This window comes from Planococcus citri, chromosome 5 (assembly GCF_950023065.1).
Source record: "Planococcus citri chromosome 5, ihPlaCitr1.1, whole genome shotgun sequence".
NCBI classification, from domain to species: Eukaryota; Metazoa; Arthropoda; class Insecta; order Hemiptera; family Pseudococcidae; genus Planococcus; species Planococcus citri.
In genome coordinates, this window is record NC_088681.1 from 14317270 (window position 1) to 14333045 (window position 15776).

General features: G+C 39.1%; 1 protein-coding gene across 1 annotated transcript in view; it reads right to left on the reverse strand.

Moving 5' to 3' along the window:
- Window positions 1-15776, reverse strand: part of LOC135848088 (uncharacterized) — a 161925-nt gene that overhangs the window by 5327 nt on the left and 140822 nt on the right. The window contains exons 5-7 of the mRNA XM_065367862.1: window positions 7874-8028; window positions 2230-7771; window positions 1737-1861 (exon numbers count right to left, since the gene is read on the reverse strand). Of these exons, the coding sequence (XP_065223934.1) occupies window positions 1776-1861; window positions 2230-7771; window positions 7874-8028 (5783 nt within the window). The 3' untranslated portion in view covers window positions 1737-1775. The remainder of the gene's footprint in view (window positions 1-1736; window positions 1862-2229; window positions 7772-7873; window positions 8029-15776) is intronic.

Genomic DNA, 15776 nt, shown 5'->3' on the forward strand with positions numbered 1-15776 from the left:
ATTTTGACAAAAATTACAATTTTTCAATTTTGACAAAAATCACAATTTTTTCAATTTTGACAAAAATCACAATTTTTTCAATTTTGGTAAAAATAACTCATTTTTTTCAATTTTGGTAAAAATTAAATTTTTTCAATTTTGGCAAGAATTACAATTTTTTCGATTTTGTCAAAAATTGCTATTTTTTCAATTCTGACAAAAATTACAATTTTTTCAATTTTGGCCAAAATTACATTGTTTTAATTCCAACAAAAATTACATTTTTTTTCAATTTAGACAAAAATCACAATTTTTTAAATTTTGACAAAAATTAGATACAATTTTTCAATTTTTACAAAAATTACAAATACAATCAATTTTTTTAATTCTGGCAATAATGACAATTTTGAATTTTTTCAATAATTATGCCAAGAAAGTAGGACTTTGTAAGCAAAACCATAAGACTTTTCTGGGAACTTTCTCATAACACCACCGAATCTTCTCCTTGCAATAAATTTTGGCACAAAAAACAGGCCTTCCTGTTTTTGAAAATTCAGGGAAAAAATCAGAATTTTTTCAATTGATTTTTTTTTAAATTCTGACCACAAGCCGAATTTTTAGAAAATTTTTGTAAAAAAAAAAAAAGCGCAGTTTATTTGCAATATTGCTAAAGGCCTTCGTCATTTTTTTGCGATTTTGGATGATAGAAAACAGCACATTTTTTGCAATTTTAGCAACAATTAGAATTTTTTGATTTGGCCAAAAAGAAGAGATTCCTTTGCAATTATGACCAAAAGCAAAACTTTCTGGAAACTTTGCAAATAACACAAGCACTTCCCATTCTTTTGTAATTTTTAGAAAAAACCAAAGGCATTCTGAAAATTTTTGTTGAACAAAAAAAATAACATAATTTCATTTGCAGTTTTTCTAATTTTTCCAAAAACAACACTTACCAGACGACCCTTCCGAAATTAAAAAATTCTTAGACCTAATTAAAAAACTTGACCTTACCAACTCGATTTAAATCTCATACGACGGGTGTAATAATCAAGTAATTACAAACACCCAAAAAAAAAAAAAAAAAAAAAAAAACACTTAATTTTGGAAAAAAATACAACTTTTTTGAAATTTATTCCAAATATATAATCCTTCTCACGAAGAGTATAGGATCGTTTTTGGGAAAAAACAGTGTTTTTTTACCAATTTCGTCAAACCAGCTACACTTATGGACAAAAGTAGGGCTTTAAAATTTTCCAAAAGAGCAGTAATTTTTTTGCAATTTTGGAGGCAACTTTTTGGTAATTTTGCAAGACAAAAAGAATTGTAATCTTTTAATGAAAAAGTGGTACTTATAAAAGTGTTTTTTTTAAATCTTCTCCCTGCAGGGGGAGGGAGGGGGGTGTTATTTGAATCGTAAGATTTTTTGGCGATTCAGGTAAAAAAAAAAAAAGAAGCTGGGTCTTTCTATTAACAATTTGGACAAAAAAACGGGAACATTTTGGTAAGATAATCAAAAAAGCTACATTTTTTTTGTAGCAATAAGCTGGACTTCTGGCAAATTTTTAGGTACAAAAAAAAACTGAGAACTGTAGATTTCATGACTTGTTGACAATTTTGAGAAGAAATCGCCTCCTTCCCTGCCCTTACATAAAACTATGCAAAATATACTAGAATAGGGCTCATAAAAATCAACATCAAAAGACAAAATCCTTGAAAATACATAATTAAAAATACCACATTTTGATCGTATATCTCACCTTTTCATCGTTTGGATATCTCTGGAGGTACCCTGGGCTTTATTTACGTAAAGAGGACGCATCGTCGTAGGTCGAAGACTCGATATACGTCAAGTTATCTTTGGTATCGGAGGCGGAACTCGATCCTGCGAAGACGAGAAATCAGCAAAATTGAAGCTTCGGATGAATTAACAGGCAGGCAGACACAAGGCGTAGAATGTGATCAAAGGTAGAGTAGAGATGTTCGAAAAAAAGGCAGAATTACGTTTGGATATTATAGCATGCGATCGGGATCATTTTCGATAGGATACATCGGCTGCCACCGTCACTGTAGTAGAACCGCGCATACATAGATAAAAATAGTACACGACTCATCTCAGGGTGGTGACGACAACAACATTATGGTACAGGTAGATATTACTCGGTAGCAGGAATCATGCAGTTTTGGCACATTACGCATTTGGAAACAGGATGCAGATACGCGCAGGTTGTTTTTAATTAGAAAATGGCTTACTTCGTTGAAAATGCGGTTGTATCGAACGCAAGGACGGAAATTCGATACCGGTAATGATATCCGAAGACTGATCCACGATTATGTTGACTTTTTTCTCATCTATCGATCCGCCGGCCCCAGTCGCATCGTTCCAATCGACGACGTTGCTGCTCGATATGCAATGCACCATCGGCTGCCTGGTCTGCAAATCGTTGGATCCACTGCCTGGCCCTAGTTGGGTACTAGACGTGGGCGACGCAACATCATCGGTGCTGCCGACGATCAGCGAGCTGCTGGGGGTATCCGGACTCTGGCCACTGGCACCGATCGGACTATGGGTAGTTGTATCCGGCGGACTACTCGAGTACGTGCTGCTGGTCTGCGAGAAGGTGTTATTCGTGGCCACGATCAGAGTCGGCGTCGACGATAACTGCAGTACTTGCTGATTAGCTGCGGCTGCGGCCGCCGCTGCAGCCGCCGTCTGAGTCGATATGGAATGTTTGACAAATCGGGCTTGTCTTTCGACCGTACCAGGCGGTGTTTGGCTACTGGTGATGATGAAGTTACCTCTGGGCGAGTTGTTCTTTTCGGCGCCCGCGTTCGCCAAGATGAAATTACCGCACAGTTTGTTGTCCGGAGGACTGCTGATTATAAAGCTTTGCGATTGTTTCTCCGTGTTCAGATTATTCAAGATGAAGTGAGCTCCGGTCGCTGCGCCGTGTTTATCTTGACCGGTAGCCCCTTTCGGACTAAGAATGTAGCTCGTCTGTGGCGTGGACGACTTGACGGCGCCGTTATCGGTGGTAATGATGAAATTCTGCGACTGATTGTTGGCGTCTTTCAAGATGATATTGTGTTGACTCAGATTAATGTTGGAAGATTGGCTTGTCGCGCTGCCGGACGTCGCCACGTTATCTGGTAACTGTTGATTATTAGACACCATCGTCATCTGTTGCTGGACGATGGTGGTATTCTGCTGGACGACGGTCGTGTTCTGATGATGAGGCGGACTCGTCTGCTGCGGCGATACCGAGCAAGGCACCATTAGCGTTTGCCCGTTCACCCCGCTGTTGACGCATTGAATGAACTCTTGGTGATGATGATGGTGATGCGGCGTGGACGCCGAAGCCGCCGAAACAGCCACGGTCGAAGACCTGGACGTGTTCGGCGACGTATTATAGGTGATCTGTTGACCGGCGGCGTTCACGTTGGCGACGATCGGGCTCAATTGACCACCAAAGTTGGCTCCGTTGTTGACGATGAACTGGTTCGGAGATTGAGTGGCGATAAATTGCGTTGTACCGTTTGGCGTCGAGATGGTTTGCGCTGGTCTGAGTTGATTCTGAGCTGCGCCAGCTTGAGCAGCCCTGATCACCATACCAGTTGCCGGACTAGCCAAGATACCCTGACCTCCAGCATGACTAAACACTGTCGCCGCATTGGTGGCATTCTGAACCGGAGTCAGTACATTCAGTTGGACAGTTTCTGGTAACAAGGTGGCCGTTCCGTCACCGTTTGTCATCACCATCCCACCTAATCCGGCCGGAACGATGAATTGCTGAATGGTTGGTATATTATGGACCAGATTGACAGGATGCAGCACATTAGCTGTAGCGATCAAAGGCTGCGTACTGGTAAACTGGTTGCCTTTATTGGGTAATATCAAAGTCTGCAGCATCGGTCCTTGGGTAATCTGCTGCGGTTGCTGTTGTTGCACAACAACACTAGTTGTGGTTCCGGCACCAGCCTGCGATCCAGGCTGCTGCGTGATCTGCAGTTGCATTTGCTGCTGAGGAGACAGCTTGCGTTTTTTGGTATTCGCCTTACGTTTCGAACTCTCCGGCGACAGCAGGCTGGCAGCTTGGCCTCGAGGTGAAAACGAGCCATTCGTGGTAACAGATATGGTGGCATCGCCCAGAGTTTGATTTTGATGATGGTGATGGTGATGATGATGACCAGCGTTATTAGTGGCCACAGCCAACTGAGGTATTTGCACCGTGTTTCCGGCGCTGTCCAGGGCCATCACGCTGGGCTGGAATACCAGTTGACCCGTTGGTAACGTGTTCACCAGCACCGTTGGCTGACCCAGGACCTGCTGCGTGACGCCAACTGCTGGTATGACCTGCGTCACAGCTCCGGTAACGTTGGTAACCATCGCAGATGATCCACCCATCATCGTTATTGGAGAATTAACTTTGGTTACACTATGCTGACTTTGAGGTGTATTACTGGTAGCCACCAGTAACTGGCCGTTATTCGATACGAGAAAATGACTAGTTAAAATATTATTATTACTATTCTGCTGCTGAGGTATCGAAGTCACCGGCGTCGTTGTCGTCTTGGACGATGACGGACCATCGTGATGCTGCTGATGGCAAATACTCTGCTGAGCCGCCGTCGACTGTGGTATTTGTATGCTGCTGACCACATTCTGCACCATTTCCAGCGGCGACTTTGTAGCAATCTGGTGATGCTCCACAGGTACATTGGACACCGCTGAAGAACCTGCAGATACAGCAACAGCAATCGCACAACCATTCTGATCATCGTTTCCTCCAGCTGATCCGGATGCAGCAGATGTAAACGTTCCACCACTTCCTTGGCCGCTGGCAGCGTTGGTATTACCCACAGACACCACAGCTGTATTGGTTTTACCAGCCAATACAGAAGTTATAGTGTTGCTGCTGCAGGTATGCCCACTCATGACAGCTGTAGCTGCTGCAGACACTGATTTTGGCGAATCTATCACTGTATCATCCGAGCCACATGTTTTGCTAGTAGCTGGAGACTGTGGTGGAGCATCCGAGCTGGTATTAGGCGTACTGCAGACATTTGGAGATGACATACCAGGCTGTACTGGTGACTGATTACTGGTACTGACAGTTCCAGCCTGAATTGGACTACGTGATTCGGATGGTGAAGCAGCAACACTTCTTTCGCCGCTGCTACTACTACTGCTGCTGCTGCTACTTCGATCCGAATACGTTGACGAGGTAACTGGGTTATCATCGTAATGTCTGCTATGCTGTTGTTGCTGATGATGCTGTTTGGCATTATAGGCTGATCCGCTGCCAGCAGACGAGGTCTTCCTATTGTTCGGATGAATGTGGTCAGTTTGGACACTGCTGTCTGGTGTTCTAGATTGAGGTAGTCTGGATTTATTCGAGTCTTCAGACACATAACTAGCGTTGTTTTTATTAGTCGAGCTCGTAGTGGTAATTGCAGCCATGCCAGTCCTGGTATTAGACGAATTGGCCATTGAAACCACATGTTTGCCGGATATTTGCGATGGGAAACTACGTTCATCCTGATTCTCACCAGTTTGCTTGGATATCGTGCTGTTCAACAAAGCCGTCTGCTGTGCCAGATATCCGCTAGGATCTTCCATAAATGATGGCACAGGAGTATTCGGATGTTCTAATTTAATAGTGGTCTTATGTGACTGGCCACCTGAGCCACCACCAGTACCATTGCTAACATGTCTGGCCACTGATGAAGACTCATTGCCATAAGTAACTTTTGCCTTCTTTGAAGACACTGCATTGGCGGGTGGTGATTTACTCGAACTCTTGATGAACTTCTTCCTGCTGGAAGGTTCATCATTTGACCAACTAGATGGCGATGATGATGATGGTGACACATGATGATGAAGTGGAGGAACCCTTTCATAAGTACCAGGCTGCGGTTGAGGTGATTCTGAGGTAACTAAGGTAGTTTGCTGCGGACAACTTTGAACAATTTTCTGTTGAGCAGGCCATGATGATACATTGACACGTTGGACGTGCTGCATCGCATTCACATTACCCTGCTGATGATGAGCGTAATGCTGCTGTGATCTATCAGCATCCATGTTCATCTGAGCACCAGCTGCCATTTGTTGTGGGTGGATCATTTGATTTTGAGGACACATACCCTGCAACTGGGCACTGCCTTTCATATCTATTGTTTGCGCGTTAAACCCATGACCATTATTTTGAATCAGGTGCATTTGATGCTGTTGCTGTTGTTGCTGCTGCTGTTGTTGTTGCTGCTGATGGTGATGGTGCTGATGCATCTGCTGTTGTTGTTGCATTTGCTGTTGTTGTTGATGATGGTGCTGCTGTTGCTGGTGAAGATGCATTTGTTGATGCGACTGTTGCGCAATCTGCTGAATTTGCTGATGTTGAATGGTACCGGGTACTCCGGCAGTTTGTTGGAATTGTTGCATTTGCTGTTGTTGTTGTTGCTGTTGCTGCTGCTGCGGTGGTGGAGTTTGTTGCTGATGATGATGGTGGTGATGATGATGCAGCGCATATCCCGCTTGCTGCGCAGCATTCTGCATATGCATAGGACTAGGCACCATATTGGCATGATGCTGACTCTGCTGATGATGCATTTGTTGCTGTTGTTGGGCCTGACCCGACATCTGTGCCATGGCATTCATATCGTGAGGTGAAACCATATGATGGTTAGCTGCCTGCATTATTATTTGGTTTTGAGCAGCGTTTGCAGGTGACTGAGCAACTGCTGCGGCTGGATTCTGCATCATGACAGATCCGCAATTTCCTGAGCAATCCGGCATACACGACTGATGCTGATGCGCATGCCCTTCATTATGGTAACAATTACAAAACGATGCCGACGTTTTAGGTATTCGGCAATGATTAGCATCCATACAACTGTGTTCTGGCTGCTCCATTCCATGATGGTATACCGTCGAATCGACCTTCTCTGGTCCCACAAACTGCTGCTGTTGTTGTTGTTGCTTCACAAATTTACCCCCTTCGGCAGCACCAATCATCATCGATTCATTCAGCACATTGTGATGCACCGCGCTATTAATATGATGATTGGGTACAATACGCATCTGTTGAAAGTTCTGCTGATGTTGTTGTTGCTGCTGTTGTTGCTGTTGCTGCTGCTGACTCATCATGTTATGATGACTGGAATTATGAAATTGTTGCTGAGCAGACTGCATGTGAGGCTGGCCTTGCAAATGTGCTCCAGACTGGACCACTGCAGGATTCATATGATGATGCGCAGATCCCATGGCGACATTTTCAACCACAGAGTTACACGCTATGCGATGCTGTTGTTGCTGTTGTTGTTGCTGCTGTACTGATGGCATTCCACTGCCGCAATTCATATGATGATGTTGTACACCACCAATGCCACAACCACCTTGTTGATTACTGATTTTCATCTGGTCGCAGATGTATCCTGCTCCTGCGTTGTTCTGAGCTGCCTGATGGAACTGATTATCGCTAGTCATAAATGTACCAGCTTGATTCGGCATAGATCTAGCATGAGGTTGTTGTTGCTGCTGTTGCTGCTGAGGTGAAGGTGAATTCACAGTGTAACAATCGTTCGATACGTTGAAACCGTAATTCTGCTGCCTTGTATTGTAATACTGAGTTGTTTGATTAGGATACATTTGATTAAACGGCGGTGGTCCTTTTAAACGCACCATTGCTGGTCCCATAGATGACATTTGTTGATGTTGTTGTTGCTGCTGCTGCTGCTGCTGTTGGGGCATCATACCAACAGCCATGCCAATCTGTTGGCTATATACGTTGTTTTCCACCTGTAGAAAAACAAAAAAGGAGCAATGATTAGTTTAGTTTGCCTTCATTGACTATGCTACGTCTACAAAATGAAATAATGATGGATCTTTACAAGTACATACCTGAGAATTCGACGCCATTATTGAGGGATTATTTTCTTTGGTAGAAATATCACAATCGTTGTGCACCATCATGTTTGGTGACGGTACTGACGAATCATCAATGTACTGCTGCTGCCCTGGCATAAGTTTTCTCTTTTTTCTTCGATCACTAATATCTGTAAAGAAGAATGAGAATTAGTCAATCAGAATGAGTAAGTAACAAAGTATAGGTACATAGAAGTATCTTCATCTAGTACTATTTATTTTAGTAATTTATGCACACATAATCGAATGCACCACAGATATATAGGTAAGTAAAAATAAACACACAGACGAGCTGATTCTTCACTGTCTCTTCCACAAAGAGCATCTCTGATGCACCATTTCGTCCATTTCCCTTAATTCCAGTTTGGAGAGTTCCCCACCAAAACTAGCAGTGTGACCCATCAAGAGGGGTTGAAATTTTTCACCGAGACCAAAAATTATGATAAAACACAATTTTTGTAATTTTTTGAAGTGGTGAGTTGAGCTGAGGAGGAAAAAGGAGGAAGAAAATGAGAAGGAAGGGTTAATGAAATCAAACTTTGTATAACCCACTGATGAAATTTTCAAGAAGAAAACGATTGTATTTTTTCCCTCCATGCTGTACTTCAATAATTACAATTTCAAATTACCATAATTAGTGCATCCTTCTGTATAAAATTTTCTCCACAATATGCAAACATTTCAATGGAAATTCGACTAAAAAGAATAAAAACTACATACTCGTACATCATATACTTAGTCGTCTAGCCGACTGTGGACGAAAAAAATTACGATTGCAAAAAGTGTCGCCACCACTTAACCCAGGCCAGCGGCATCCACGGCGACGGGTAAACAAAGGTAAATCCCGCAGATTAACGCGACAACAACGCGTCTCAATCTGTGTGTACGTAGAGAATTAATTATCATATAATTACCAACAACAACAACATCAACAACAACAATACAGTATTTCGCGTATCGAGCCCGCACCTAAATCAAGCTGGAAGAGAGAGCTCGACTGGAATAATCCTTCATAATTTAACAACGTAAACTGCTTCGCGTCTCCCTCGTCGTCGATTCAAACATTAACCATCGTAGTTCGATGAAAATTTGTCGCGTCATTTCGAAACAATGAAGATATCGTCCTCTATTACACACATAGGTTAGAGTTAGATACACTCACTCACACCTTAACCAGGCAGCACTTTATTTCGCAGAATTTCTAGCATCACCTTGTTACTCTTCTCATTCCCTGCACTTCCTCATCATCCTACTGCTGCTTGGAGTTCATCTATTACACGACTATTATTCAGAATGTGCTTATCGTCATCAGAGCTACTACACTGTAGACTTTATTTTTTTTTATTTGTCATCTCTGGAGAGCCCTTGATGTGACCTTAAATACGTGTACGACTAAACGATCTTCTGTGCACCTAGACGTAGACCTATAGTTCCTATTTCTACGTACTTTACGAGTACAAGTTTAGGAAACCCACATTGAATTCCGAGCGCGGATTTACCCACCAGTTACGGTGCCGAGATAATTATTAAACCTGATTAAGTGTCACACGATCTTATAAAAGATAACATTGTGTATACATTATACAGGGTGTTCAAACAATTCGTACATTCAAGTGTGACGTACGTTTCGTCGTTGTACGTATTATTGGAGGAGGAGGGAAGCTGAAGATCTGGGATGAAAGACTAAAATTCAAGCTTTACGATTTTGATTTGAAAAAAAGTTCGAATTTTTTCGACTGCTAGGTTACTAGAAATGGGTGCCAAAATACTGGAAAAATTTCAAGAATTACCAATGCCTCAGTCTCATCAACGAATTTACATAATTTGTGCAGCTTTAAAAAAAAAAAAAACTGAACTGAACCTCATGAACGTTTTTTTAGTTATGTACCTGCTTTTGCCAAAAGTTGAACTCAGAACGCTAAAAAATTCAAAAAATCATTTTAAAAAATAAGTATTCAGAGTGTTTGTAACATTGTAAAAGTCAAATCAAAGTTCTGTTTTTTTTTTTTAAAAAAAGAAAAAAGGAATTAGGATGTCTGACAAAATTTTTGAATCAAAATGCGTCACTAAGGCAGGATTTCATTCAAATTTTACCATCCCCTCGCCCTTCCCACTCAAATATGTCTCAAACATTTTTGGAAGTACCAGTTTTGTGAAACATTCAAGGTGTCCAAGAAAATTCAGAAGAAAAATATTGACTCAAGTGCTGCTCTTTTGGAAAAAATTTCAAGGGAAAAGTACTCGATATCGCTTTTTCTCATCATTTTCAGTCAACTTCAAAATTTCATTTTCTTTTGGGAGCTTGATTTTTTTTAGAATGAAATGATATGAGCTTCCCCCCCTCCTCACATATCCTTCCCAACTAATACATTTCAGAAAGCAGAGTGTCTACTAAAATCAAAAAAGCGAATTTCTCGCCTTTTTCTTGCTTTTTTCTTGCTTCCAAAAATGAAATTTCTTACCCCTCTTCTCATTTACGCATAGATAATCTTCGCTAACCCCTTCAACCCCCCCCCCCCAAAAAAAAAACTCTCAACAAATTATTCTTCAATGCAGAGAAGTGAATTACTTAATTTCTCAAATGAAAAAATAGTAATAAAAAACGTAATGAAAACAAACGTTGAGGCAAGTCTACTGAAGTGAATTCAATCCTATGATGACAACAGTAACAAAAATATAAAAAGTAAACTTGAATGCGGATCAAAGTCATGTTATTTGGGGGAGGGGGAATATGATGTAATTTTTTCGACAAAAAATTGTTATTTTTCTGACAAAAATCAAAATTTTAACGTGCTAAATACCAGTGACATATACAATTACAGGATCAAACCATGAAAGAGCTTATATTTTTATTTGTGATTGAGGGGAGAGCAAAATCAGAATTTTAGACACGAAAAATCGACATTTTAGGTTATTTCAGAAAACTCTTTACAATGAATGATCATTTTACTGAAATGAAGGTAAAATTACTGCTCGAGCGAAGCGAGAGCGAAAATTTGTAGAAAAAATTTGTGTAAAAAACGAAAAAACTGCCATTTTGTATGCTTTATTTTACATTTTCATCGGAGCACAATAATATCAACAATTTTGAAAAGTTAGTTCTATTCAAAAAATGAAAAAATTGCACTTTACAAGTTGTTTGAGTAATTACCCTACCTGGAAATCCAAAATTTCCTATTTAATTTTTGAATTTCTAAAATTTGTGAAAACATTATCTTGAATGGCCCGAGTGAAGCGAGGGCAAAATTTTTGGAAAATTTTCCATTTGAAAAGTAGAACAACATCAATTTTAACAATATAAAAACTTGAAATTTTGGTGGAATAACTTCAAGTTTTCAGAGATTTTTGATGTGAATTCTTGTAAATTTTCTTGCTTTTCAAAGGAATTTCTATACTATTTTCTAACTTTCTTGCCACCCATGCGAATTTCTCGCCTTTTTCTAACTTTCTTGCTTTTTTCTTGCCAGTAGACACCCTGGAAAGGATTCCCAGGTTATAATTTCTCGTCAAAATGCAATGCCTGATTTTTCTTAAGGTTTCAAAAATCTGATTTTACTTAATTGTTTTCTCAGTTCTGTTCTAATGAAACGTTTTGAAAAAATTAGGAGTTGAAAGTCCTTGGTTTTCTACCAAAATTGCATTTCTTTTTCAATCAGGGTCCAAGGTTTGAAATTTTTCATTTATTTCTTTTCTCTTTTTAGGAATTTGATGTTTTTTCTCATTCTCTCATTTCTTCTATCTATATATTAAAAGCAGGAAAATTTTAACTTGACCCCCCCCCCTTTTGCCAATTTAACTTTTTTTCAGAAATTACTAAAAGGCTTCATTTCTCGAAAACATGGAGAAAAGTCCTGCCTTACTCCATTTTTGTTTTTTTTTTTCAATCTTTTCATATGAATTTCGATTATTTTTCAGTTTTCTCATCTGACCTCGACTATTCCCCACAGGTCAAATCCCCCCCCCCCCGCATTAGCCAAAATCGAGTCAAAATCTTACTTTTTATCAAAAATTGTCCGAAACTAAATTTTTCCCAAAATTAACAAAGTTTTATTTTGTTTCTTTACACTTTTTTTTTCAATCAAATTCTGAAACTTTTCATTTATTTGTTTGTTCATCTAGAATTTTGACACACCCCCGCCCATTTTTCTACTTCTCTTCGAAAATATGAAAAAATTTGAGTCGAATAATTTTCAACACCCTTCTCCATCGAATTGAAATGTTTAAAAAAATTGCCCGTTTTCTCAAAAATATTTAAAAAGTCTTAAAAATTGAGAAGAAATTCTGGTTTTTTGTTCGCTTTTTTTAATCATAGTAAAATTGGAGGTGGAAATTTTTCATATTTTCCTTTCTTGACCCAATTCAAAATTTTAAAATCACTTTTCATCTTACCTGGGTTTTTTTGAAAGTGAAAAAAAAATTAATTTGAATAAATGAGTAAATCTCCCCCCCTCCCGCGTAATTGAAACGATTGAAAAATTTTCTCGAAAAGTTCTACTCGTACTTTTGTCCAGCTATTTCATGTTCTCCTGTTTGTGGGGCACCTTGAAAATGAGCTGGGAAAAAAGTTTATATGTTTTCAAATTTTTTTCAACATTTTTGCGCAGTCTAAGGTGAAATATTTCAGTCCCCCTCTCCCTTGCTTCTCCTTCCCCCATCTAACCGTGGGTTCAAATGTCACCATTGCCTCAAAATCATCCATTTTCGAGTCGAAGAAAAATGATTTGATCAGACGAAATTTTGCTATTTTCCGAAATTTTGATGTGCATAAATCTCTTTAAAGAGCGGCTACGTGAGGTTAAATTTTTTTGCCAGTTCGCTTTTAGGGTAGTCTCTGTTTTTTTGGACGAAGAATTGCGAAAGTCTGCTGAAAAGTAAACGAAATAAATAGTTTTCAAAATTTTCGAGGCGTTTAACCAGAATCTCGCCCCCCTCCATCTTCCCATCTGTTCATCTCAAAATGCTCACACCCCAAAAATTTACGAACTTAAATTTTCTGGTAAAAAAAAAAGAAAAGAAATATGATTATTGGAAACAAGAAAATTTCAACTTTCAAAATAAAAGTCATCTCAACCCCCCCCTCTCATTTCCAGCTTCGTGACTGATTATCAAAACCTCTGAAAAATGGGAAAACATTCAAAGCACTACACGAAAAATCAGCAGAATTTTGTGTGATCTTTTCCGGTTGCAAAATCAAGAAGAAAAAGATTCAAATTTTAGCAAGGGCTCGATATAAAATTCCCTCAGCTTTATGGTACGACGTGGGTGGGGTGCGATTTCTCATCATAACTCATCTTTGAATTTTCGACGATTATCACAGACCTATTGACAATTGACATTAGCTACAGATGATGTAATCAAATAAGGTACCAAGCGTTAAGAACCAGAAAAACCAATACGAATTCCATCTGTAGCGACCCCTCTCCCCCGTTCATCACTTCGATTCACTGGCAATGTCACTCGCTTCTGTGAGAGTATAATCAAATCAAATCACCGCATCCTTTTTTCGCATCGGTCTATACAGTCACCTTGGGCTTGGAGTTTTTCTCCAGCGTACTGCCAGAAGGTCACGTAAAAAATATCACACTCGGGCGGGCTCGTTTTCTGGCTACAAATAAGCGTATAATTCGTGAAATACTACTACTCATCATCGATTCCAGTTCACCAACACAATCATCAATCTGTGACTCTGTGACAGTGACACTATAAACTGTGAATTGAGAAAAAAAATTCAAAAAAATAACCGACCTATCTCGACATCCTTCAAAATTACACGTTGACATAATTAATGACGGTAGATACGTAAAATATCAAACGATAATTTTTTGAACGATGGCCAAAATCTACAAAATATGTAGGTATACGTAAAGTTACGTTGGAAAAAAAAAACTGAATAACCACACAATCGAAAAAATGTAAGCATTATATTCGACGAATTAATTTACGACGAGACGAGTTTTTTTTTTCCTAATACGAATACCTACCATTCTACGAGGTGATTTTTTTCTCTCTTTCTCATTTTTACGTAATCATTTTTTTTCTCTATCTGCATTTATTCGCGGGTTAATATACACGATTATTATTTATATTGGTTAAATTATTATTTTTTTTGTTCGCCTTTTCGTTTTGTACATAGATACGCGAGTGCAGAGTAGAGATACCTATAACCTTGGTAACTCATAATTAAATTATTCGTACGTATAAATATACGAATAAATTCGAGTATTTCATAATAAACATTTATATAGTGTATCGACGATTAAGTACGAGAGTAAAAAAAAAAAAATGAATAATATCCTAATCGAGTTCGCCCGTCTCCTTCCCTGTTGCAGAAAAAAAAAGAAAAAGAAAAACCAGTTTCACTTTTCCATTTATCGCACTTTACCAGTCAGTCGTGGACTTTTTTTTTGCTCTCCTGCGCTATCTCTCTCACGAACGCTCAAAAATCTATCGCCGCAGTCTCATTATAATTTTATAGCAATAAATTAGCAGCTCGTTTCGTATCTTTGCCAATTGTCTAATGAAAATATTACAAACCACCTTCGCCCTGTACAAATAAATTTTGCTATCGACGGCGTACCTGGTCGAAGAAAGAAAAAAGTAAAAGATCAACGACGCTGGTATATAACCTTGGAATTATTTAAGCGAGAATGTAACCGCCAGATTTCATCGATCGATAGATGTGACTGGTTGATCTATATTTTAAAAATTCCTCCGGGACAACTTTTTTCTTAGGGGGGACATCCTAAGGAACATTTTAAAACAAACTTGCCAAAAAAAAAGTTGGCCTTACTTACAAAATGGCGGCCAATTTGATTGACAGAGACAGGTTAGCCGAAATCGCAGATTTTGCGTTTTAACATAGGACTTGCACGAACTTTTTCAAACTTTACGAAGGTAGATCGAAAGATCATGCAAAAATTTACCACCTGTCAAAATTTCAAGTGCTAAAGTGCGTTTTTCGATTTTTTGTGAATTTTTGAAAATCGAATTTAGGCCAAAAATGAGGGAAAAAATCAAAATTTTACCAAATTGACCGAGAAAGCTGAAATGTGGGATATACCCTATTTTCGACCTGCCAAATCGATTGGAAACGGTTTCAAACCGTTTTGAGCAGTTCTGGAGCCTCCAGTAGATTTTTGAAACTCGAAATTCCCACAAAATTCCATCAAATTGGAGTTGTAAAGCTCAAATTTATTCTAAAAACTAAATTCAATACGCTTCGAAGTACTGCAGGTGAATTTCCAGTCGTTTTGGAGCCTCCAGCGACTTTTTGAAATTTTCTGAAGCCTCCAGCAGATTTTTGAAACTTACATTTTTACAAAATGTTATCAAATGGAGATGGAAAGCTGAAATTTACTCTACACTCCCATTTTAACACCCTCTGAAAACAACTTCTGGTAAATTTCAAGTCATTTTAGAGCCTCCAACGACTTTTTTGAAAATTACTGGAGCCTCCAGTAGATTTTTCAAACTTGAAAACTAAGATGGAAAGTCGAAATTCATTCTGCAAACTAATTTCAATGCGCTACGAAGTTGACTGCTGGTGAATTTCAAGTCGTTTTGGAGCGTCCAGCAACTTTTTGAAAGGTTGTATGATGTTTTTTGGAAAATTGAAATTTCCTAAAAGTAGCTGGAAGCTTCAAAACCATTTGAAACCACCATGTAGTCTGCGAAGTAAATTTCAGCTTGCCAACTCCATTTGATAAATTAATGTTGGGGACATTTCAAGTTTCAGAAAACCAATGGAGGCTCCAGTAATTTTCAAAAAAGTCGCTGGAGGCCCTAAAAGGACTTGAAACCACCTGAAGTCGTCTTCAGAGGGTGTTAAAATTGGAGTGTAGAGTAAATTTCAGCTTTACATCTCCAATGATGAAATTTT